The sequence below is a fragment of the Peromyscus maniculatus genome, chromosome 14 (assembly GCF_049852395.1).
Source record: "Peromyscus maniculatus bairdii isolate BWxNUB_F1_BW_parent chromosome 14, HU_Pman_BW_mat_3.1, whole genome shotgun sequence".
NCBI lineage: Eukaryota > Metazoa > Chordata > Mammalia > Rodentia > Cricetidae > Peromyscus > Peromyscus maniculatus.
The window spans coordinates 490,454-516,056 of record NC_134865.1 but is presented as its reverse complement, the minus strand read 5'-3'; the positions used below and the strand labels follow the sequence as shown (position 1 = coordinate 516,056).

The 25,603-nt window shown below is 42.8% G+C and overlaps 1 protein-coding gene across 1 annotated transcript; it reads left to right on the top strand.

Annotated features, from left to right (window-relative positions):
* Nucleotides 1-13,570: 13,570 nt before the first annotated feature.
* Tmx1 (thioredoxin related transmembrane protein 1) lies at nucleotides 13,571-24,227 on the top strand. Its single transcript, XM_006985456.4, has 8 exons — nucleotides 13,571-13,830; nucleotides 16,663-16,778; nucleotides 17,273-17,318; nucleotides 18,883-19,011; nucleotides 20,507-20,552; nucleotides 20,638-20,739; nucleotides 20,848-20,914; nucleotides 22,572-24,227. Exons 1-8 carry the CDS (start codon nucleotides 13,679-13,681, stop codon nucleotides 22,745-22,747), a joined length of 834 nt encoding a protein of 277 aa, XP_006985518.1. The 5' UTR covers nucleotides 13,571-13,678; the 3' UTR covers nucleotides 22,748-24,227.
* The last annotated feature ends 1,376 nt before the right edge of the window (nucleotides 24,228-25,603 follow it).

The window sequence follows — 25,603 nt, the reverse complement described above, 5'->3', positions numbered from 1 at the left end:
TTCAGTAATTACAAAAAAATCCATACTTATTTTTGACAAAAATTGTAGGATTATTCCAAAAACTATTATAGTGAAAAGCTATATGAAAACACTAGTTGCTTGGAAGCCAATTTATTTGAGTTATTAATTTAGAGAGAGGTACCTGTGCTGGCTAGTTTTTATATCAATTTGTCACGGTTGTATTTATATATAATTGTGCATACACATACATGCATACATGTATACATACATACATACACACATACATACATGTAACAGTAATAATCAAAGAAAAGAGGGCATCAGCTTGAAAGGGGGAACATGGGAGGAGTTCAAGGCAGGGGAGCTGGGAGAGACTGGAGGAAGGAAAGAGAGGAAATTATTTTCTTTTAATTTCAATTAAAATGTTTCTTTTTAATTTGCCTATAGACAAGTCTATAGTGCATTTTCTTGATTAATGATCGATGTAAAGAGGCTCAGCTCACTCTGGGGGCTTGCCACCCCTGGGGCCGGTGATCCTGGGTGCTATAAGAAAGCAAAATGAGCTGGCAGTGGCCTCAGTAGAGTCAGAGAAATCTGAAGTCTCACCTTGACCATGGTGTCCATTTTTCCCTCCTTTATGCCCATATGCAACTCCTGTTGGCTTGAAAGCCTCCCAGAGCCCATTCCTCAGTGAGTGGGTTACTAAGATAATTTCCCCTTATCCGTGGCTTCACTGTGTGTGATTTCAGTTACCTGCAGTTAGCTGTGTCGTCATACTATTTAAAAAAAGAAACCGGGCATTGGTGGCGCACGCCTTTAATCCCAGCACTCGGGAGGCAGAGGCAAGCGGATCTCTGTGAGTTCGAGGCCAGCCTGGGCTACCAAGTGAGCTCCAGGAAAGGCGCAAAGCTACACAGAGAAACCCTGTCTCGAAAAACCAAAAAAAAAAAAAAAGAAGCTTTCAGCAGTAAATAATGTGGAGGCCCACAAAGGTTTCCTAGTGAGATCTGAGTTTGCTTTACCCAGCAGGGCAGGGCTGCATTAGAGGATTGCTTGACCATGTGCATGGTTACCAAGTGATTGGAAGGGTCTACACTTGGCTAAGCTAGGGGAGGTCTTTTGTTCCACCCCTTGGCATTCCTATAAATAGCCCTTTAGAAGAGACAGGAGGGGCCAGTGGATAAGGATCCAGGCCCTCCCGAGGCTATCCTGTCTTTCGGTTTCTCTCCCCTCTATCCTTCTTTCTAAATCTCTTATCCCTCACTCCTCAAGAGTACCCTGGGGTAAAAATGTGAGAGCGTGTCTCCCAGCTTTGCTCCCACAAAATAATTCATGAGCTTTGACTTGCATACCATTCTAAGTAGCTTGATGAAGTCAGGTGCTGTCCCCCTCGATCATGCCCAGGATCTGAATCATCGAGTTCTCCTTCAGATCCACACAGTGTGTGCTACCTACCCATCAGTTCATACCATATTTGTTATCATATCAGTTATTATGGCCTTGCAGTTCTCATGCTCATGTGTTATTTATTTTACTGAGTAATGGCTTCAAAAGGCAAGAGTACAGATACTGCCAATCTGGATGTGTCTAAGAGAAGCCATATAATAAATGCTTCCTTTAAGTGAAAATCTGAAAAAAATTTGACATATACGTATATATGTATGTATGAATGAATATATATGTATATTCATCCGTTCATACTGGAGTTACTAAGATCTGCAGTAAGAATGGTTCTTCTGGTGAAATTGTGAAGGAAAACAATAATGCTAGTTTAGCTGTCACACCACCAACTGTAAGAGCTGTGGCTACAGTGTGGAATGAGTGGTCAGTGACGATGGACAGTGGGTTAAATGTGTGTGTGTAAACACAGGAAACACAGCGTGGGAAGGGTTAGTGTCATCTGTGGTTTCCAGTATACTGGGAACCTTGAAATGGATCTGCTGTGTATATGGAGGAATTAAGCACAGTTACTCTAACGGTTCCAAGTGTCGGGGTGACGCGGGGCAGGGCTATATAGCGCTTGAAAATCCTCCAGCCTCAGGATCAAAGTCACTTCGGTATAAGAAAGTCTCGCTGTGAGAAACTTCTTTTATAGGACTGCTACCCCGGGCATGGAAAAGACTACCCCGTGCTCAAAACTTTCAGTCCTTTTCTCTCCCGGGCATGGGCTAAGCTATCATCACTCCCTGGCCTTCCGTGCGCATAACTCAAGGGAGGCTGAGCAATGAGGGCAGAACCACACCTGCCCGATTCCAGGCTCACCACACAAGCACGTGATCCATCATACCTCTAGAGTCCTCAATTCCCAACCGGATGCAGAGGAGCCAGCAGAGAAGCCAAGGTCCTAGCAGATGGTGGAGCCCTTGACGAGCGAAGAGTCTCCCTGAATGATGACCCTGAAGGCTGCCTCCCAGCCAGAGCACCTTCTCCTCGCAGACTGCATGACAGTGAACACAAACGGTCTGGCTAAGCGGCTGGCACTCTGAGGTTTGACTCTCACAGCAGCTAGCCCTACTTGCCTGAAAAATGGGGAAGAGGATACACTATTTGGGGAAAAAGCAAAAATAAAAACAAGCCAGGTATGGTAGCACACTCCTTTAATCCCAGCACTTGAGAAGCAGAGGCAGGTGGATCTCTGTGAGTTCGAGGCCAGCCTGCTCTACAGAGCGAGTTCCAGGACAGCCAGGGCTACACAGAGAAACCCTGTCTCAACAACAACAACAAAACCACACACACACACACACACACACACACACACACACACACACACACACACACCAGAACAACAACAACAACAACAAATCCCTCTCTCTTTATGCCTTTGCCAAGGCTGCCCCCTTTTTGTTAAAATGAAACTACTGTTTCTGATAGAAAGATGATAGCTCTTGATGCTTGTTAGGTAACTAAAGCACAGCTACATTTTTAGCAGAAAAGCAGTGGGGGGGACATTGGGGATATACAGAAAGGGAGAAAGGTCCTGACAGATACACACACATCATTTTCTTTTTTTGTCCAAGGAATAGAGGGAGGAAACAAAAGAATAAATAAACATAGGAAGAGAGTAAAACATCCAGTTAACAGGAGGGCCAGCTCTAAGAGACTGCCTCTAAGTCACGCAGTCCTATAAAATTCTGCATGGATTAGAACCTGTAACATATGTGGATGAAACCCACTATCGTGTATGCTAGCTTTAAGCACTAATTAAATAATAATAATATGTAAACCCAGATACATACACAGACGAGAAAATGTTCCTGATCACATTGTTTCACATTTATAAAATAGTCACAGACCATATTGCCTTTAAAAGTCTCTTCCTCCCCCTCCATATCGTTCAGTTATTAATTGCTATGTGGGCAACACAGAGAAATGCCTTTTATTATTATGGATGAGTTCTGTCAGCCTGATGTCTTAGTGTATAATGCAGTTATTTGAAGACCGGCGCTTCAGACTTAGAAAAATGATTTTTTAAACAGCTGTTACTTTATTTTACATATGTAAATTAAATGTGGACAATATTGTCCATCACACTGTTGCATGGGATTTAAAAATTGAGGATTAGAGAGACTGTTTTTGGTTGTGTGTACTCTTTTGGGGGACCCACCATGAAGGTCCCAAATAAATCACACATGGAGACTTTATTAATCATAAATACCCAGCCTTAGCTTGGCTTGTTTCCTGCCAGCTTTTCTTAACTCCAAATTGTCCTGTCTGTCTTTTGCCTCTGGGCTGTTACCTTTTCTTACTTCTGTAACCTCCCGTTCACTCTTACTCTGGGGCTAGCTTTGTAGCTGGGTTGCTGGACCCTGGTGTCCTCCTCTCCTTGTTCTCTTGCTCTTCCTTCCTCTTCCCCCCAGATTTCTCCTTCTATAGCCTCTCTCTCCCTGCCGGGCTTGCCTATCCTTTCTCCTGCCTCACTATTGGCCGTTCAGCTCTTTATTAGACCATCAGGTGTTTTACACAGGCAACGTAACACAGCTTCACAGAGTTAAACAAATGCAACATAAACAAAAGTAACACACCTTAAAATAATAGTCTACAACAAGAGACATCATGGAAAAATTGGCCTTGATTAAATAATTATCTATTTAGAAATATAGGTGCAGTGAAAGGGGAGGTCAGGAGATGGGTTAAGCATGGTTAGAAAGATCAGAGGACAGATTGGTTTATATGGCTGCAAAGTCCTTTGTAAACTCTCTGTTCCCAGAACATTAAGAATTAAACTCACTGGTTTTGAAGTGACATTGAAAATATGATATCATATTTGAAGACAATATATGCCTAAAACTAAAGCCATGATAGAGTGATTCTCCCTTCCAAAAATAAAACATCCCCCACTTCTGAGCCTATGGAGATGCATCACTCACGTTTTGGAGTCCAACAGACCTTGTCTGAATCCAGTCTCTGTTGACCCATGACTGGGCATGTTGTGCATCCTCTTCAAGGCTCAGCTTCGGCTTCTGGATAATGGAGATTGTCTTATCTAGCTGCTGTGTGAAATAAACAGCCCAAGGTGTTGGCCCCTCTTAGTCTGGGCCTGGTGCCTAAAACGCACTAAGTAAATCTCGTGGCCTGACTGTTATTATCCATACTGTTACTACAATACAGACAATAGGCTGTTTGCTCATGGTAGGGTCATTACTGGAATGACAAGCACATCTGTGACATCTGTAATGTGATTCTTAAAAGTTCTTTAAAACCCTTGCCTCCTGAAGGCCTTAAGACTATTGCAGTAAGAGGGGCATCCTCTGCCCCCTAGTGGCTCTGCATAATCAGTCAAGAAACAAATAAAAATTAAAGTTATTTTAAACAAAAGAACTGTACTGTATGCTTTTGGAAAGAAATGATATGTTCAAGACAATATTCCTTAATTTCAAATACTGAACCACCATTACAGTTTTCTTCCTGGTATCGTATTGATCACATTGCATTCTTATGTTTAAATGCTGCCACCATCTCCAGAGTGGTGAGGTATCTTTATAGCTTTTAGGCCACAGCTAAATTCCTTGGCTTCTTCATGGTAGAAGTGAAATATCAACACAGGATTATATTCTCTACTCTATAATATTAGGGAATAGAAATACAAACTGTAATGTTTGAGACTACAACTAGGAAAGATGCTGATTTTAAAAAAATGTGAGAGGTGTTCAAGGGCCTCTGTTTATCTCTTAACCTTGGGCGGAGGGAAGCCCATGTTTGTTTTACTATTCTTTAAACTAGTGAAGTTCCATCTCAGAACAAAAGGCGTAGCATCAGGGTGTGGTGACCAGGCTCCAAAATGGCACTCAGGGGACCTGGGCCAGTGATCCTCTCCTGAGGGGCAGAGGCCTGACCTCTAAGACCAGATGTGGGAGGGACAGGTGGAGAGCTGCTCCTGAGACGAGGTCCTAAGAGACAAGTCTGTTCCTGCTTTGCTTTCTTAGGTAGCTTGCTCTGGAGGAAGCCAGTCATGAGGAGTTCAGGCAGCCCCAGGAGAGGCCGATGGGCCAAGGGCTGAATGGAGCCCTAACAATACTGAGTGCCAGTCATATGACTGTTACTTTGGGGGCTTCCAGCACAGGTGAAGCTTTCAGGTAATGGCTCCCTGATCAACATTGTAACATCTTGAAACATTCTGATTCAGACCGTCAGGATTAAGCCACCCCTGACTTTTACTGGCACACAGAAACTCAGAGATACAATGTTGACTGTTGCTGAATTTACTTGAGGTAATAAGTGGAGCTGAAGGATAACTAGTACACTATGCTTTTAAAAAAATGAGAAAGCCCTTTTACAAATGTTTTTAAATTTATTTATTTTTATTTTTTTGTGTGTGGGTGTATGTCTGGGGAACCCTGTGTGTGCAGTACCTGCAGAGGCCAGAAGAGGGCATCAGATCCCAAAGACCTAAAGTAACAGTTGAATTTTGAGCAGCCATTTGAGCCCTGGGAATTGAGCCCAGGTCCTTGGGAAGAGCAGCCAGCCCTAACATACTATAATTTTGTAAAACAATTGCCCCTGACACTATTGGATCGACACAATATGTAGACTGGAAATATTAAAATCCAAAGTGTGATAGCTTCCTGCCTTGACATCTCTTAAGTAACTGGGCATTTTCTAGAAGTACTGAATTTTATAAAAATAATCATCAGTAAATGGAACGCCAGTTTGCATGCACGAAGTTTGTTCTTAACTAACGTAGTATGCAGTTATAATTCAGTGTTGTTACTTATTCAACCATCCATACTCGTGGACAAGGCATGTTCTGCAGAGCCAGAAGACCTACAAACCCACTTCTGTGTTGGTCCAACTCAAATATTTGTTGTTGTCATCTTGGCTTTGCATCACTTAAATCATCTTCTTTCCCTTGGGCCATCTGCCTAGGAATAGATGCTACTCATGTCCGCACCTCACATGCCTCAGACTGAGAATTTAAATCTGGTGCCTGTCGCCCTGGCTGTCATCAGGCCTGCTGGACAATTACAGAAACATATCAAACTAATCTTGAGCCACAAATCCCCTGCAACTTGCCTTAAGTACTGCAGCGATTAGTGAGTAAATAAAGATGGGCAAATCTTTGTTTACTAACTCCAATTTAGGGATTCACCTGAAAGGATCTCTGAAACCTCAGGTTTTTCTCTAGGACAACCACTATGATTTAAATATTTTATGTGTGAATGGGAACACTGTAAAATATTTAACAAGCTTTTTACAAGTTAAATTTGAAAGCCAACCTCATAAATTTAGAATGACCCTGCCTCTCCATATCTCTGCAGGAGAGGAGAATATGCAATTAATCTTCCTATCTTGGCTTAAAGAGCCGTGAGACTGGTGAGTAGCTGCATCCCATCGTGGCGACATATGGCCAGTGTTTCTCCAGCTGAGCTCTACTTCTGGGTTCAGAAGTCTCCCTGTGCCACTAAGTGGGTGATGTGAAATAACTTCCCTTGAAATCACAAAGATGCAAAACTCTTTCCCCTTTGACTATAGAGATGAGGTAGTGTGCTCCTGTAAGGTCAGACCCTTCCTCTAACTTACCTGGAATTGTGAGCATATACAAAGAAAGGTCATTCCGTATACAGGGTGGGGAAAGTCCACATTTCTGGTTCATTCCTTATGAGAAAAAAACAAAAACAAACCTGGAGTTGGGCTCTAGGGTGCTTCGATGAAGTTCTGACTCTTGAAGTATACCATCATACAAGGATACTAAATATTCCAAACATGTTACTCAGACTCATCGGGCTGCCTGTCATGCCTGATCCCTTCAGCGCTGGGGTACAGCAGGCCCTCTGCATCTACAGGTTCCACATCTGTAGATTAAACCCATGGATCAAAAATATTCAAGCAAGGCCCGGGATGATGGGCTGAGCAAGTGTGAGGACCCAAGCTCAGGTCCCTAGCATCCATTTAAATGTTGGATGCAGTGCATGCTCCTGTCATGAGTACGCTGATGAGACAGAGACAGGAGGCCGAGGAGACACTCGGGCCTGCTGGCCCTCTGCTCTAGCTGAACCAGTGAACTCCAGTTTCAGTGAGAGACACAGACTCCGAATAAAAAAGGTGGAGAGATTGAGGAAGACACCTGACTTGGACCTTTGACCTCCACGCATACACGTGTGCACAGGAATGTACCCACATGAATATGTACACACACCGCACACACATGCTATTTAAAGAAAACACATCTGTACTGGACAGGAAAAGGCTTTCATCATTATTCCTTTACACAGCACAGTACATCAGCTATTTACACACTTGTACACTGTGTCACATGTTGTATTTAAATATCTGAGGGGATGGACATAGAGCACATACACAGAAAATGCCATGTCATATCAGGATAAGAGCACTTGCTGTTCTTACAGAAGGCTAGGCTTAACCACTTGGAGCTACAGTTCCAGGGAATCCAGCACCCTCTGCTGGCCTCTGTGAGCACACATATACACATAGTAATAAAAATGAACCTTAAAAAAAAAATACATGAACTTCATGTTGAGACTAATAGGGAGCACATCACTTGCCCATGATGTAGTTTAATTTTGTAAGGGAATGCTCAGCTTGTGTTCTAGGAAGACTGTTTGGTTTTAGATAGGAAAATGAAAATGAAGTTGGTAGCGGGAGGCATGGGGTGGGGCCCTGTCACATGAAGGCGCTGGGCTCACTAAAGCTTCCCATGTTGTAGTAATGTTGTTCTAGATGGCAGTGCAGAGGGCTCTGGGGCTCCACCCCTCAGGAAACAAGTGTAACTGGTTCGTTGCATCAGACTCTGAGCACGCCCTAATACCGGCCCAGTGCCTTCCAAGCACCACACCCCTTTCTCCCAGTCTTGAAGGCTGAAAGCCTGAAATCTAACAGGGCGATTATGGCTACCATGAAACACCATGACCAAAGCAACTGGAGGAGGAAGGGGCTTGTTTGGCTTACACTTCCACATCACTGTTCATCACTGAAGGAAGTCAGCACAGGAGCGGATGCAGAGGCCATGGAGAGGTGCTGCTTACTGGCTTGTTCTTCATGGCTTGCTCAGCCTGCTTTCTTATGGAAACCAGGACCACCATCCTCGGGTGGCCCCACCCATGATGGGTTAGGCCCTCCCCATCAGTCACCAATTAACGATGGTCCATATCGTTTATCTGATCTTAGGGAGGCATTTTCTCAACTGTGGCTCCCTCCTCCCTGGTGACTCTATAACCAGTCAGCGTAGTGTTTCTCCCCCTCAATCCCACCCCACCCCTGCTTTGAGAATTCTCCAAACTTGATTTCCACAACGTTTGTATTAATTTGTACCATCGCCAGCATGAATAAGGGTTCTGCTTTCTCCATATCCTCTCCAACATTAGTTATCAGATTTATTGATGATAGCCATTCTGATTAGGGTGAGGGGATATCTCAAAGTAGTTTTAGTTTGCATTTCCCTGATGGCTAGAGATATTGAACACTTTTAAAAGTAGTTTATGGGAATTTGTGTTTCTTTTTTTGAAAAGTGTCTGTTCAGTTCACTCCCTTGTTAACTGGCAGTTTTATCTCCTTGGTGTTTAATTTCTGCAGTCCTTTGTAAACGCTGGCTGTCAGCCCCTTGTCTGAAGAGTGGCTGGTAAAGCTGTTCTCCCGTGCCAGGGGCTGTCGGTGTGTCCTGCTGATTGTTTCCTTTGCTGAACAGAAACTTAATTTTCATGTCGTCCCGTCTGTAGATACTTGGGGTTAGTTCCTGTTCTATTGGTTCTCAATTGAAAAGCTTCCTCTACCCCCAGTAGCTTGAAGGGGTACCCTCTGTGTTTTCTTCTAGAAGTTGCAGTGTTTTAGGTTTTAAATGAAGGTATTTGATCCATTTTTAGATATTTTGTATAAGGTGAAAATAGGAATCGAATTTCATTCCTCTGCAGGTAGATATCCCGTTTTTCCGGCGCTGTTTGTTGACTAGGCTATTGTAGTCAGAATATCTTCAGGCTATTGCTTTCCCAATGTTTATTTTCAACTCCTTTGTCAAAAATTAAGTGTTAAGCGTTTTATTTCTGGGTCCTCTATCCTATTCCATTGATCTTCCTGGCTATTGTTATGCCAAAACCAGGCTGCCTTTACCATAACAGCTGCATAGCATAATTTGGGGTCAGGTATTGTCAAGTCCTCTGCAGTGTTCTTACTCCCTAGAATTGCGCGCGTGTGTGTGTGTGTGTGTGTGTGTGTGTGTGTGTGTGTGTGTGTGTGCTTCCAAATGAATGATTATATTGCTTTTTCCTAAACCTGTGAAATACGGCATCAGACTTTTATTAGGTATTGCATTAAACCTGTGAATTAATAGTCAGCACAGCCATCTTCACAACATTAACCCTGCCAGTCCAGGAGCACGGGGTGTCTTTCCATCAACTAGAACCTTCTGGGATTTCCTTTCTAATGTCTTGAAGGCTTTGGGGTTTTTGTCTGTTTTTGTTTGTAGACTTCCTGCACTCCTTTGGTTAGATATATTCCTAAATACTTAGAGGTGGGGGTGGGGGGCAGATTATTTTGAATGGACTATTTTTCCTCATTTCTTTCTCTGAGAATGCAATGTTGCGATAAATGAAGGCTTTTGTTTCTTGTTTCTAAACAGTGATTTGATAATTGGCAACTTTATTGTATTTGTTAGGTTCAAGAGTTTTCTAGCAGACTCAATAGGGTCTTTTAAATAAAGAATCATGTCGTCTATAAATAGGGATAGTTTGACTTCTTCCTTTCCTAATTTTTATCCCTTTTATGCTTTTTTTTCTAATTGGTACAGCTAAGACTTTGAGCATTATGACTAAGAAGGGAGTGTGGGCATCCTTGTCTTATGCCTGGTTTTAGAGAAAAAGCTCTATTTGTCTCCATTTAATATAATGTTGGCTATAGGTTTGTTGAACACAGCTTTTATTAGTTTGAAGCTTGTTCTGTCTATTTCTAAAGTGTCCAGAGCTTTGATGACATACCTGTGTTCTAACCTCCTTCTCTCCCAAGGATACCCTCCATCTTAGTTAAGGTTTCTATTGTTGCAATGAAGCACCATGACCAAACAGCAAGTTGGGGAGGAAAGCATTTATTCTCTTACATTTCCACATTGTAGTCCATCACTGAAGAAAGTCAGGACAGGAACTCTAACGGGAGGAACCTGAAGGCAAGAGCTGGTGCAGAGGCCATGGAGGGGTGCTGCTTTTTGGCTTGCTCTCCATGGCTTGCTCAGCCTGCTTTCTTTCTTTCTTTTCTTTTTTTTTTTTTTTTTTTTTTTTGGTTTTCTGAAACAGGGTTTCTCTGTGTAGCTTTGCGCCTTTCCTGGGACTCACTTGGTAGCCCAGGCTGGCCTCGAACTCACAGAGATTCGCCTGGCTCTGCCTCCCGAGTGCTGGGATTAAAGGCATGCGCCACCACCGCCCAGCTCCCTGCTTTCTTATAGAACCCAGGACCGCCAGCCCAGGGATGGCACCACCTACAATGGGCTGGGCCCTCCCCATCAATTAAGAAAATGCCTACAGCCAGATCTGAGGGACAAATTTTCTTAATTGAGGCTCCCTCCTCTCAGATGAATTTAGCTTGTGTCAAGTTGACCTAACTATCCAGCACACCCTTTGTAGTAACTTCAGGCCCCTCGATGACCTCATTTTAACTGCCTCTTCAAAACCCCTTCTTCAAACCGCACTCTCCTCCTGGGTTACTGAGCATCAGACTTCAGCATATGAATTCCTAGGGACACAACTCATCCCATAACATGGCTGAAAACTATACAAGCAAAAACTCACCACAAGGTTCTGGAAATTGCATACAGTAGATGATGCTTTTTCCCCCTTCGAGAAAACCTACTAAAATTCTGTAAGCACTTGGAGACTCTCCGGCTTCCCAACCTTCTCAAACTCCTTTTGTGCCACCACTCTCTCACCCCGGTTCACTTTGGTGAACACTCTACTGTAGAAGGGGGTGACCAAGAACACAGGGCTCCGTCTCCTCTCCTCTCCAATCAAGAGATAGAGTACCCATCCCATCAGGAGGGGAAGGCCACTGGCATCTTAATCTCCGGGTTGCAAGGACTAATCTGTGGCACACAGGCTACCACACACATACACAGTGAAAGCTCTGGGTACAGCGGACTGAGAAGACTGGTGCCTCCAATCACCTTTTCAACCATTTTGCTCAAGTGATAGAGGCTACACTCCATTAGAATTGAGTCTAGAAGACGAGCTCCTGCAGGTCTACGCGGTGCCTAGAATAATGGCTGAGGCTGTCTGTACACAGAAAAGTCAGTCCACAAAAAATGGAGGGCTCTGAGCACTCCTTAAAGAAACAGACTTTATTAAACAGAGTATGGAGGAATGTTCAAGCCTAAAGTCACACTAAAAAAAAAGTGTTCCTTAATGAAGAGCAAAATGTTAATGCATAAGCCACTTAGGTCACCAGAGAGAACTAAGAAAGGAGACAATGAAGAGCCATCCTGGGGTTAAAAGAAAATCTCAACCATTGACTTCTAAAACTATCTGTCAGAAATTTATCCGAGTATGGAACAATTTATGCTAAGAATTAAACCAAAACAAAAGAAAAGCAAGCAACCATCCAGCAGCAGCAGCAGCACTATTCCAGCCGGAAATAACAAATGAGGCAGACGTATTTGGAAAAGTGGTGGCCAACAAGCCCTACTTGTCACCCAGATGACCCGTGGACATGTCCCAGGCTATGTTCTCTGAGAAACAGACTTCACTAGAACTGCCCTTGCCAACTCCCTAAACAACCAAACAACAACAAAAGACGGATGGCTACAGGGGATTCCATATCCAGAGCTACAGTCCCTAAAAATCCTCGTTTCCACTAAGAAATTTTAAGTTGTGCAAAGACAGAATATAACCCACACATCAGGAAGGCAAAGGGCGAGCAAGAGAAACAACCTGATCCTTCGAGAAGGCCAGGATTTAATAAAGCCTTCCATTTACAATTGTGAGAGGAAATTCAGGGACTCGTGCTCAAAGAGTTAAAATAAGTTAATCACCAAAGACAACATAATGCAGGATGCAAATGGGATACGATATGAGGTTCAATTTGTAAAGCTTCCGGGACAGAAGGGAGTTGAGGTTTGCCTGGGGGCAGGGTAAGAAGTGAGTGGATGGGCAGAAAAGGCTGGTTATGGACATGGGGTTCCTTTTCAGAGTGGTGATGGTTGCACATCTGTGAACACACTAAGAACTATTGCATCATGTCTCTTAAATGAAATGTTGACGTATGCATTATATTATTAATTATATTATTTAAAAAAAAAATAAAGCACTATGGACTCTAGAAAAAAAAAGGTAATGATCCATGTCAAGACCCTAACAATAGAAGGAAGAGATGGATTTCCGACCAACCCCAACAGGTGGTTGCTAAGTTATCAGGGTTCATTTGATGTGGTTATCTCGAATTGAATAGCACTCCCTCAAGAGCTGTCATGGCAAGCCAGCAGCACATTTCGGTCATGAAGAGCTCCTTGCCTTACACCTAATGAAACTGACGCAGGGAAAAAAAAAAAAGAAAAGAAAACACGTCCTCAGGGGAACAAACCCATGCTGGGGGTGGGGGGTCCAGTCACCCCACCACAGTGAGGCTGTGTTGCTGAAAACATTCCCAGGACGGAGGAGGGCAAGCGGCTGCTGCCTAGAACCCCCTCTTCCACTCCAGGCCGGGAAACCTGGCGCTGCTGCAGCCATCTTGGCTTCTTGCGCGCACGCCTACCTTTCTTCTTCTAAAGAGCCGCCCCGCCCCATCACCCCCAAAACTGGTTAGTGCATGGCGTAGGGGGGCCACCAGCAAACTGCGGGAGCAGTACGGCCCACATTCGTTCTTGAAACTGGTGATCTATGGAAAGGGGACACCGTCCTGGCGCCCCAACTACGCCGTGGGGGGGGCACGGCGGGGCCAGAACACCATCGCGATCCCTCCGCTCGCTCGTCCCCCGCCCCATCTTGCGCTTTTCCGAGGGCCCCAAGCCGCAGTCCCCGCCGGCGTCACGCGCCCCCGGGGGGACCGACGCACTTCCCTCTCCGCGCCCCACCTCCCGCCGAGCTCGGATGGGGGCGGCCCGATCATGCGCACGGAGGCGCCGGGGGCGGCGCGCGCGCCGGGCAGGCGCCTGGTGCGCATGAGCGGGGCGGCCGCCAGAGCGGAAGTGGAGCTGCGGCGGGGAGGCGGGGAGGAGACGGGAGGCGGGGAGGCAGGCGGGGAGGAGGAGGGAGGGCGCGCGCGCGCGCTCGGGGCTGTGCGAGCGGCTGACATGGCGCACTCGGGGCGTCTCCTGGTTCCCCTGGCAGCCCTGGCCCTGTTGCTCTGGGCGGTCCCTGGGGCCCACGGGCGGCGGAGCAACGTGCGCGTCCTCACCGATGAGAACTGGACCTCGCTGCTGGAAGGGGAGTGGATGATAGAATTGTAAGTGCGCGGCGGTTGTCCGGGTGTCTGGTCTGGTGGTGGCCTCGGCCGCCCCACCACCACCACCAACCTGGAGCTGGGCACCGGACTGGCCCCGTCTTCCTCCGGCAGGTCTCGGGGTCCCAGCCTCTGCCAACCCCCAACCCCCAGCTCCAGGGTCGTTTCTTACTCGGCAATATTAGTTTTCTGTCTTAGCGTGCACCCCAGCTTCGTCGTTGCTAGGCACTGTGGCGCGATTAAAGGATTACGTGCCACATGGATTTCTCTAGAACAGCCTAGCGAGTTTGAGGGTGCGAGTGGGTGGAGTGGAGGTCTTGATTAGCTCTATAGACTATTTTAGTGATCTTTTATAGACACCTCGACTTTAAAAATCTCCAAGTTTTACAGAAGATGATGGTGAACAAAATTTCGCGTTTTAAGCTGTCATTAGGAAATCGTTGTGTTTATCTATTTGTAATGTTTTAATTTGGGGCTCTTTTTTTTTTTATTTTGTGGGTTCTTTTTTATTGTAAACGCCGAATAGATTGAAATTTAATCGTTACTTCCTTTCCCCGCCCCCTCCTTGCGTCCATTCATTTCGTTTTGATGCGAATTTTATTTTTCTCTGAGCGTGCGCTTTTGCAATTTAGAGAATGGCCTGAATTGTGACTTGTAGACCTTTAAAGTGGTATTGCGTATGCTTTAGTGTGGTTATTAATAGGCCCTTAAGAACTCCAGTTCATCGTTTATTATTCGAATAATAATAATGACGTGTCTTGTGTGATGATTCTATTCAGTAATGTCCGTTCTGCTGCTGTAGCATATAAACTGCCTTTGGCTTTTGTTTTAGATGATACATTGATGCCGTGGTTAATTGGTAGTGTTACTGGTAGATAACGTTGTTGATACTGACAAAAGCACCATTATTGAATATTAACGGTTTACTGGGCACTACTAAGTATCTTTACATACATTTTTGTAATTAATCTACATATTCTTTAGAGCAGTTAACCCCCACCCCCACCCCCAATCTCCTGCTTTACAGAAAAATAGATTGGTTTGTTCAGATGTTGCTATAGTGGCTTTGTTGGGCCTTGAGTAAATGCGCAGGCACTTGTTAGCAACCGTTTAGAAAGATCCTGCTGTATTCCTATATTGTGGTTATATGTAGGGTTGCTCGTTACGGAAAAGGTGTAAAAGGAAGAAAGAAAGAAAAAGAGAAGGTGGAAGTGGGCCTTCTCGGGAGATCAGTAACCTGAGTCCTAGAACAAAAGGACATGTCTAAAACGTTTTTGTGGAGGGTGAGAGTGGGGAAATGTTTAGTGAACTGACAGTCTGTTCCTCACCGAAGTGAATTTGCAGGGAAGGAACTGGAACCAGTGGTGCCTGTTTCTCATCATTGTCATGAACGACTTATATTGTGCCCATAAGCTGTCTAGTGTTACAGCAGGAGTAGTTGTAAAGTCATATGTAAAGTATGTACTCAGATGTTACAAATGTTTTAAACTTTTTGTCATATGTAGAATATATACTCAGATATTACAAACGTTTTAAACTTTCTGTTGCACTGTAAATGTAATATCGAGAAAAGGTATAAAGGGGAACAAAACTAGCATAATGTTGAATATGAGATAAGACGTCGATCTGAAATTACAACATCTAGTGATTCCCTTCTCCTTGGCCAAAATTTGGGGATTTAAGGTCTTCGAAAGCATTAAGAAACAACACACTTAAAGAGAAAGGATCCAGGTAATGGTTCTAACTATCTATGTAATTAGTGAATTGTTTTCTGTAAATCCACGCTGATGAGCTTTATTATAGAGATGCTTTCATTGTAATTTTACTGTAAAGAGTTTAACTTTTATATGTAACACTAGTTTGTCTTGTCTTGCATGCCTGTCTTAGAAGCTTGATTTTTCCTAAAACAGCTTGTGAAATTGCACAAGTGTTTTACTAGGTGGAGGCTTCATTCTTCCTGGATCTGTAAGCTAAAGCAAATTACAGTATGCAATGAAGTGGAAAATAAAATTCTAAGGAAAAACTTGGACCTGGAACGATAGTGAAGTGATTGGAGTGCCAGTGTCCTTGGCCATTGAATTTGTCAGCTCGGGGTCTTTGGACACAGGCTGACATGGTGCTGTCCAGTAGAGTTTGTCTGCTTAGTGTTTGTGTGGGAGTTAGATTTGGAGTAGTATTTGTACATAAGAACACAGGTCTCCAGCTTCGTTTGTTGGGAATGACCTGCCTTCCTGTGGCGATCCCTGCTGGTAATCCTTCCCAGTTGATTCTGTACCTGGTTGCAGCTTACACAGCCCATGTACTTCCTATTTTTCCAATACCTTGCTCCTTGACCCTGCTTGTAAAATTACTGAACTTAGTGACCTTAAAAAAAAAAAAAAAAAAACAACCAAAGGCCTTGAATTTTCTCATTGCTGTGTTTTAATAGAAAAAGCCCAAGGTTTTGAAAGTTGTTTAACATGTTATAAGGCTCTTGTGTATTTCAGAATTCATTCTAAGGGTCATTATTTATTTATTTTTTTTTTAAATGGTTTCAGTTCATGAGTTCGGCATTTATTGATGTCCACACTGCCAGGCTTGTACTTTCAACTCTTTACATCTGCATAAATTTCCCAGTTTGTTTCCTTGGTTAACACGGTAGCCCATGCAGGGCTTGAACTCATCATAATCCTCCTGCCTCAGCTGCCCAAGTTGGGATTACAGGTATGAACCACCCTCATGGATCATTTTAAGTGTTAGAAGTATAAAGATTCTTCAGAAATTATGCTTCAAATGTCCTTGACAGTTGTGCCATTAAAGTCCTTAGCTTTTTGAATCTTTAACCGTGTCTTGTAGTTACGCTCCCTGGTGTCCTGCTTGTCAGAATCTCCAGCCGGAATGGGAAAGTTTTGCTGAATGGGGAGAAGACCTCGAGGTCAAAGTTGCAAAAGTGGATGTCACCGAGCAGACAGGTACTGGAAGCCTGGCTGGCTCTGTGTCTTTGCTAAGGCCGTTGATCGTATTTTCACACACGGTTAATAATACATGTCAGCTGCTGTTACGATTGCCTGTCAGTATTCACAGTGTGATAACATTTCCCATTTTTAGCAACATCAAAAACTACCCGTGTTTTTGAATGACAGGTGCATTTCGGTTTGAGACCTTAAGATGGGTTTTCCTTGGCTGGTCACAGCTAGTCAGTCACACTGGGGTATAAATAATTCCTCAGGTACTTAACTATTCACAAATCACCAGTATTCAGGCCTCACAAACCTTTGAGTTGACTTATATACACTGATGGGTCCTTAAAGTTGCTTTTACAGCTAATTCATATTTTCATTGTTGATTACAAAGCTCGCTTTTAGATGTTTTCTTGTTCTTAATAGCATTTAAATAATTTAGACTCAATCTTAAGTAAGCAACTGTCCCTAACAAAACTCTGTTGTGTGTTCTTTGTCACTTTTAGGACTGAGTGGACGCTTTATCATAACTGCTCTTCCTTCTATTTATCAGTAAGTATTTGGAGGTTCTCAGTCATGGAGAGGATGCCTTAGAGTGTAAGAGAGCAGTAGGCCTCTGACTTGGATTATGATTGAAGAGCTGAGGTAATCTCATTATATTCAGCAAGGACTTTAGAGAGCTCAGTTTGGTTTTAAGAGTACCCTAAGTCTTGTAGATAGACAGTAAATAACTGATCAATAAAACAATCCCTGTTCTTGGAGATTTGTAATTGCTTTAGAAAGTGATATTCTCATGAATGGTGGGGTCCTCTTCAATATAGTCAGGAACCATGAGCCCACAGTCATACCGAGTCCTGTAGGAAAGCTGTAGGAAGCTGGGTGATAGAGAGAAGCCGCATTGGCCAGAGCAGTTTCTTGAGAACATGAGGATTAAATGAAAACCTGGGAGTAGAATTTTCAAGAATCCAGAGTGAGTGTTCTTTTCTGAGTAATCTCAGACAGGAGGAAGACATCTATTAAAACAGCTGAGGAAGCGCTGTTGTACAGCCAGGGGATCGCTGAGTGGTGGTGTGAGTCAGAATGGCTGGTTTTTGCCAGCTTTATTTCCCAAACTAAGCTGGAGGGAGGCAATCTCCAGTCTGTTTATGTGACCTGTACCTCAGTATAACTAGCTGGTAGCTGAGGACCAGGAAGCACTTCTTTCCTATTTAAAGTTACAGTAACAAACTAAATCATCCTTTTTTTTAAACTTAAAGAAAACCCTCATCCCTACTTTGTATATAAAAATCAACAAGATTGACAAACTCTTAGCCAAATTAACTAAAAGACAGAAGATTAATAAATTAATAAAAATTAGAGATGAAAGGTGTCTTTACCTTGATGTAAGATGGGACACTGTTGACACCTAAAAATGCAGGAGCTGAGAGAATTGGCATCTGTTACAGAATGCTAGACACTGAGAATGTGAGGGTGGGTAGAGGAAAGAGTGCACATGTGACCTATCACAACTGCTGTACCAGATGCCTCCAGCAGTGTCACGTAGAATGACTGAGGTGATTCAATTAGGACTCAGAGAACTAGAGAAAAACTCAGAATTGTAACTTAAAGGTTAAAAAACTTGATACTGTATATCAAGCACTGTGCTAGTAACTTCCTGTAGGAATTCCTTTAACACATGTATTAAAGGGGATTTTCTACTTGTAGTGTTTCATGATTTTGTTATTTGAAAGAATAAAATCTTTTTTTTTTTTTTTTTTTTAGAACACAGTGATGTTCTTTTTTTTTAAGATTTATTTATTTATTATGTGTATAGTGTTCTGTCTGCATGTATGCCTGCAGGCCAGAAGAGGGCACCAGATCTCATTACAGATGACTGTGAGCCACCATGTGGTTGCTGGGAACTGAACTCAGGACCTCTGGAAGAGCAGCCAGTGCTCTTAACCTCAGAGCCATCTCTCCAGCCCGAAAGAATAAAATCTTAAAGCTTATGGTTTTATATGTTTGGGGCTCTGATGCCATCAGTATGTAGTGATGTTTTGCTGGGTTTTGAAGGTTAGGATTGATGGTAAAACATAGTTAGTTCTCGCTGCAGCTAATATCTAGTTCTGCTCTTTAGTTGTAAAGACGGCGAGTTTAGGCGTTATCTGGGCCCAAGGACTAAGAAGGACTTCATAAACTTCATCAGTGAGAAGGAATGGAAGAGTGTGGAGCCTGTGTCCTCATGGTTTGGTCCAAGTTCTGTTCTGTGAGTATGAGAACTTTCTTACTTCAGAATTAATTGCAGATAATTGTATTTTATGTGAGTAAATCATGCATAATGTTTCTTGGGTTCTTATGATTTATTTATTAAGATATATGTTTGCTATGACCTTGAAAGCAGATACCTTTATTCTTGTGATCTGGGATTAGGATTTAGGATAGGATCACTTTGAATGCCTTCTTCAGAATTTTTTAACTTTGATTTGGTTATATCGGTCATTGAGAACCTGATCCTTTAGAAATGGAATAATGGCTAAGACTGTTGCTCGATCATAATTTTAATGGGAGTGAGTGCTCAGTCACATGCTTGGTTAACGTGAAGTGACTGGGTGGTTCTCCCTCATAACGCGTGTGAATAGTATGTCTGATCAGTGAATGATGTGAGTGCATACGGAACTAGAATTTAGATACATTCGCCATTGCAGTTAGGAAGCAGAATGGCAAGCGTGTTTCCTGCTACACTGGGGAGACGTGGCAGTGTGGGCTTTGCTGAGGCTGCCGTGGCCCCGTCTGGTGTAACTAAGTTTCTCCTTGAACCCCATACTTGCCATCAGAGGTGGGGAGTTGGGATACTAACTGTAAGAACACAATGCTGCTGTGGATTCTGGGGATAGGGGGAGAAATCAGCCCTTGTGCTGTTTGGAAGTACAAATGCACTCTTCCCTTTATTACCTCTGGTCATCCTTGAGCCCTCAGAACCCGCCCACTGGGCAACCATGCTCAGGCTGGTCACAGAACCTGGAAGTACTGGTGCAGATTACTTAGTGCAGCCTGCAGGGAGGGTTTATGCTTCAGGTCCACTTTTGTTTGTGACATGGGCTTGCTGTGTATCCCAGGCTGGCCTCCAACTTGATTCTCCTGCCCCGGCCTCCCAGGTGCCGAGACTGCAAGTGTAAACCACCATACCTGCTTGGCCTTTGAAACAACGCAAGCAGCAGCCAGGAGAGTGCTTCTCTGTGTTGAACTTCAGAAGCAGCTCGAGGATCTCAGGAGTCCCTCCTCACTCTAGCAGAGGAATCTGCTTGCTTTTAGTTTCTCTGAATCGTCAATGCAGCAGGCTACCCCATTTTATTGGTAGAATGAACAGGGAGGCACTCCCAGTTCAGGGCTACTCATCTCAGCAGTTTGGCGTTGGGCTAGACGGAGCTAACCATAGGCTTTCGTGTGAAGAAGCCCTACGCAGCACCTGTACTTGTAGGGAACTAGTCGACTCAACAAACACTTTTTTTTAAATCTTAGTTTAAAACCAAACAAAAACCCTACTCATCCAAACCACCTGCATCTAACAATGTGCAAGTAGTTGTTTTTACTTTGAATGATGGCTTAGTGTTTATTTCTTACATTGTTATTTATGTCTCATTAAAGACTCTTGATTGACTATACCAGCAAGGAAGTCCGTCCTTTTAGGGACTTGAGTAGGAGATGCGGTGGACAGACACAGGAAGCTGCGTCTGCTCACCTTTTCACCCCCTGTCTTGTAGGATGACCACCATGTCGGCGCTCTTTCAGCTCTCTGTGTTCATCAGGGTATGGATTACGCTTTTTCTGTCTCACCCATTTCTAACACTTGTTTTTAGTGAGCAGGATTTTAGCCGACTCCTCTCTATTGCAGACTAGCCACAGCTACCTTGTTCACGACCTTGGCTTTCCAGCGTGGATCTCATACTTGGTCTTTGCCTTTGCCACCGTGCTTTCAGGACTGCTGTTGGGACTTGTAAGTACTCCGTTTTTAGAGTGCTAAGAAAGTCCTTGAAAACAGGACGGTATTGTAAATATTAGTTGTATTGCATGTCGTACATTTAGATTTCTGCTTATTTTGCAGCTTTTGATATTTGTGGCAGATTGCTTTTGCCCTTCCAAAAGGCGCAAACCACAGCAGCAGCCTACAAGTAAGTGTGTGTGTGCACATGCGTGTGTGGTCCCGGGGCTTGACTCTTAAGGCTGCATGCATGCTAGGCAGGCACTACATTGAGCTGCCGCCACCACACAACCAAACATGCAGCGTTTTTCATTTCTGTAAATACAGTCACAGGCTGATCTGAGTCTAGCTTATTAAATGTGGAGTGATGATCCTTGCCTGCTATGGCAAAAAGGGAAAGTGAGAGATACATATTTCATGTAAAATGATAGCTCTGGATCTGGGAACATTGACATAATCCAGAGAATGTTACTATTTCATGGAACTTGTAGTTACTTCATAACAGTGGCCTCATCACTCTATTGGAAACTTTTACTATACCCATGGATCCATTTTTTAAAAAGTTAAATATTTCCCACTTTTGACACCATTCATTAGGATGGTGGCCATGTTAGAAGATTTCTTTGTATCTAACTAATTGTCTTTTTTTTTTTTTTTTGGTACAATAGTAGGGAAGTTGATAAGTGTTAGTTGGTATTGATGGTAGCCTATGCTACAGAATTAGTTTATATAATTAGAAACATTTTTTGCTTCCTACTAATGTAATTTCCTGCCTCCACTTTTAATCTTGGAAAATCCGAGTTGTTCGGTTCACTTGACTTGGTATGCACTGAATTCTTTCCAGTTAGTGTAAGGCGAACATAGAAGGCCATGGCTTCAGTCCTAGAATTGAGGAAATTCTGCTGCATCCCACTGTATAAAGCTGGCTTCTTGACACTTGCTCTATTTTAGAAACATAATTTTGCTTGTGATGGACTAATTTTTATATCTACAAAGTCGAATAATGCTGAATGGTCAGCAGGATGGTACTTGTTGCCAGAAGTACTGTCCCCATCAGATGTGACACCCAAAAAATGTCTCCAGCTGTTCTTTGAGGGGACTGAATCATTCTGGGTAGGAGACTGATGTTGTAAACTGTGGTGCACACTGAAATCCCATGGTTATGACATAGGACAAGATGTAGTGCTGAGCATAAAGAGGTATGCCATAGGACAAGATGTAGTGCTGAGCATAAAGAGGTATGCCGGGTTGCCAGCACTGAGTTTCTTCTTCCCACAGTTTGCTGTGTTTGTTAACCCTCCCTGTGATGGCGAGTTGTCTAGGATTAGAGCAGTCTATGGTCCCTGGATACAGTGACCTTTGGCCCAGCCCTAGCTTCTGTATGTGTCTCTATAACACAGTGTACTTTGAACTCAATTAGCGTCTACCCTCTAAAAGTAGAAAAGAGAGACATGGGTGTGTGAGATTTCTGCATTTTGTTGTTTGTAATTATACCTCAGTAAATTACACAGGGGAGGGTGGGAAAGAGTCACAATTTCGAGAAAATCTCTCTGGAGCTGAAACAGGATAATGCTGAAGTTTTGGCATACTTGCAGACTAAAAAATTAACATAAGTTGTTACAGAATGGTTCTGTCTTAATGCAGTATATTTTACAGTTTTTATGTTCATTGCATTGACATTGATTCATTAATTTTGGGTTAGTTTATGAACACATAGATAATTAGAATTAATTTGTAAATGAATCTTTTTATTATAACTGCTTTTTTCTTTTTGGAAATCCTTGTATCTTGATTTTACTCTAAAGCAAATTTAGTACATTAACAAAAGCACATTTCTGATCTTTAAGAAAAACCATCACCGGAAGTTTCTCAACCTCTGAAGAAAGTGGAGGAGGAACGAGAGGCTAATGAAGTTGCTTCAGAAGAGGGAACAGAAAATAAAGAGGGAGCGAGCCAAGACACTCTGGAGAGTAGCATAAGACAGCGCTGTGTGGGCCCGCCACCGGCCACAGATAAATCCTAATTTTTACAGATGTCTTAATATTATGGTTTTGACCAAACAGAAAATTGCTACCATTTCTCTGTTTTCAAGTGAACTGTGACTTGCTTGTATATATAGTCTAGGTTGTCATTAGGTTGGACAGTTCATTCAGAAAATAAAGCGGTTAGGCATAACAGTTTGAAATATGATTTAAGAATATTATGATGTTTTAAAGTTGTTTAATTTCAGAAGATCCTGGTGCCAAGCAGTAAGATTTGTGTTTATATTTAATGATATGTTTCGTGTGAGAATCAAAACTGCCTTTCCCAAGATTTGCATTACTGGGGTATTTAAGACAATTACTTTAGAAGGATTTCTCATTTCACATCATTTTTCTCAGTTTCACTGTGTGAAAAAAGGAACATATTTCCCATAACTGGGAACGTTGCCCATTGTTTCAAGATGTCTACTTCATTGATAACGCTGCGCTTAGGTAGAGTCCAAAATTTCCTCATAGATTTTGGATTATACAGCTAACAGAACTACCTTACTTTATAGCTTTCATTTCTACACATACATATATTTAGGATATGCTGCTGATTAAAGAAGTCTTTATAAGTCTGTGATATTGTATTAATTCTTAAGGTTGATGGCCTGTTTTGGTCTCTTGTTCACTATATGATTTTTATTTGCCATGGGTTACATTTTTAAGTCAGATAAAATTAACAGTATCACTGTTGTCTTTCTGTGGGTAAACAGTATTTTCCTATTGTTTTAAGTTGAAGTTTACTGAGAGAACATCAAATTGAACTGTTTACTTGAAAATGTACAAATTTGGCTATACATTCCAGATTTTAAATTATTATAGTTAAGTGGTCTTGGAAGTTTTTTTGCTTTTCTCTTTTTAATGTGAAGGTGAAATTTTCTGATTTTTAAAATTTGATGTGGAAAAGCTTTGGTATTTTATATTTTGGAAATTCAGAGCTTAATTTGGTGTAAAATGAAGTCTGCATTCTACTTGATAAACATCTACTACTGTGTGTTTTTCCCATATCTGTCTTCTACAGGTTCTTGATGGATTTTATAGTCAGTATATTGTTTTGTGTTTGAAAATTGTAACATTGTTACATTTGAAGACAAATTTTGTATTGTACTGTTCTTGTCTGCTAGTACTGTGCATCTCACAAATGGGAATCAGCAAGATGGACTACATCCATTTTCATCTCACAGCAGGGAAGGGGATTATGAGGGACGCTCTTGATGTTGGGAAGGGGAAAGCAGACCAGGTTCTCGTAATGAGTCATCCAGCCTTTGTGGAAAGGTGGTTCTGTGACGCCCCCTCCCCCACGTTCTCTGTGAGCTCCTTAGACTTGCTGTGTTGTGTTGTGATGTGCAACAGCTTCCTTCTAGGCCTCTCCTTTATGATATTAAATGTTCTGCTGTCAGAGTTGGGATATGTAGTTTGTGGTGGCTTAGAGAAACATTCTAAGCATAAAATAAATGTTTCTAAGCACTTCAATAATGTTGGAGAAAAGTATGTTTTTATTGGTTTCTTTTCTGACTCCTGTGACCCAGGCTGGCCCAGAGTGACAGAAGGAATGATTGATCCTCTTGCCCCTAGTGGCTGAGTAGCAGGATTAAGGAGTGCACTGGCTCCAGTGCCTGCCTGCATGCTAGCCAAGCACTCCACCCCTGAGCTCAGCCTCTAGCCCAGCAGGGACGCTAGGCCCATGTTGGAGAAGTATGCCTAATCACTTACCACTCAGCAGTGCTTCAGGTCGTGGAGAGACATGTCCCTCCATGTGGACCTACATGTAGATCACTTTAGGACAATAATACTCCATAATCAAACATTGTTTTTAGTGTGTCTGTTGTATCTGATGTTGTCAGGTTTTTAATTAGAAAAATGCTTTATTATATAGAAAATTAAAAGTATCCTGAATTAAAATGTTGGTGTTCTCATAAGCATATTTCATGATTCTCTAAGATGGTCACAGTAGACATCTGCAGAATTTTCACTTAATACCACCAGTGTACAGAACTACAAAGGTTAATCTACAAATGATTCTAGAATGAATATTGTGGTGCAGGTAATGTGCTAGAGAATTCTGGCCCATCTCCATCTGTACCTCTTCACCAAAATGCTGTAAAACTGGTCTTTACCGGATCGTGCAGTGTTCAGCCATATACGGTTTAATGATCACTCAGCAAGACTGGAAAAAGGATGGACAGGTTTATCTAACAGCTGCCTCCCTGAGCACAGCCTGCCTGGTGGCGCTTTGCTGAGATTTTTCTTATATCCGTGTGGTCCTTGTAACTACCATGTACCACAAGTGATCAAGGCAGGATCTTCGATGTGAGTTTGGGGTCGTTGTACTGAAACAGATTATTCCGTTTAAGTCGGGCCCTAATGTCAAGTGCTCACCTGTGCCTTTCGGGTCTCCAGAGACACGGAGAGTAGCCGGGGGCGCACTTGGAACCCAACATGTTGGCTCCCTCAACACATCTGCCTGAAAGAGTGTTCTTAACCACTGCACAATCTCTCCAGCCCCGAGATTGCACAATTTTGAGGTAAATTTTTTAGTTGAACATCCTTCTAAATATAAATAGTTGTGTCTGGCAGGTTTTGTATTTGTTTTGAAACTTAACATTCCTAGAATTCCAATGCCATAAGAATGAAAATACCTCTTTAACGCACACATGCACACACACACACTCAGACATATAGGCACATATACACACAGTCCTTAGTTCCTGAACCTTTGTAATTTCCTCAGTGACAAGGATTGCAGCAGCATCTTTTGTTAAAATATTTGGTCTTTTCCTACTTTATGATACAAGAACTTCTAGGCCCTTTGAATCACTGGAAGTGAGTGGTGAGATTGTGTTTTAATATAG

Coding starts and splice junctions, on each gene's coding strand:
- Tmx1 (XM_006985456.4), top strand. CDS start 13,679: ATGGCGCACTCGGGGCGTCTCCTGGTTCCCCTGGCAGCCCTGGCCCTG. Junction 16,779..17,272: donor GGATGTCACCGAGCAGACAG/GTACTGGAAGCC, acceptor TGTCACTTTTAG/GACTGAGTGGACGCTTTATC. Junction 20,740..20,847: donor CAGGACTGCTGTTGGGACTT/GTAAGTACTCCG, acceptor CTTATTTTGCAG/CTTTTGATATTTGTGGCAGA.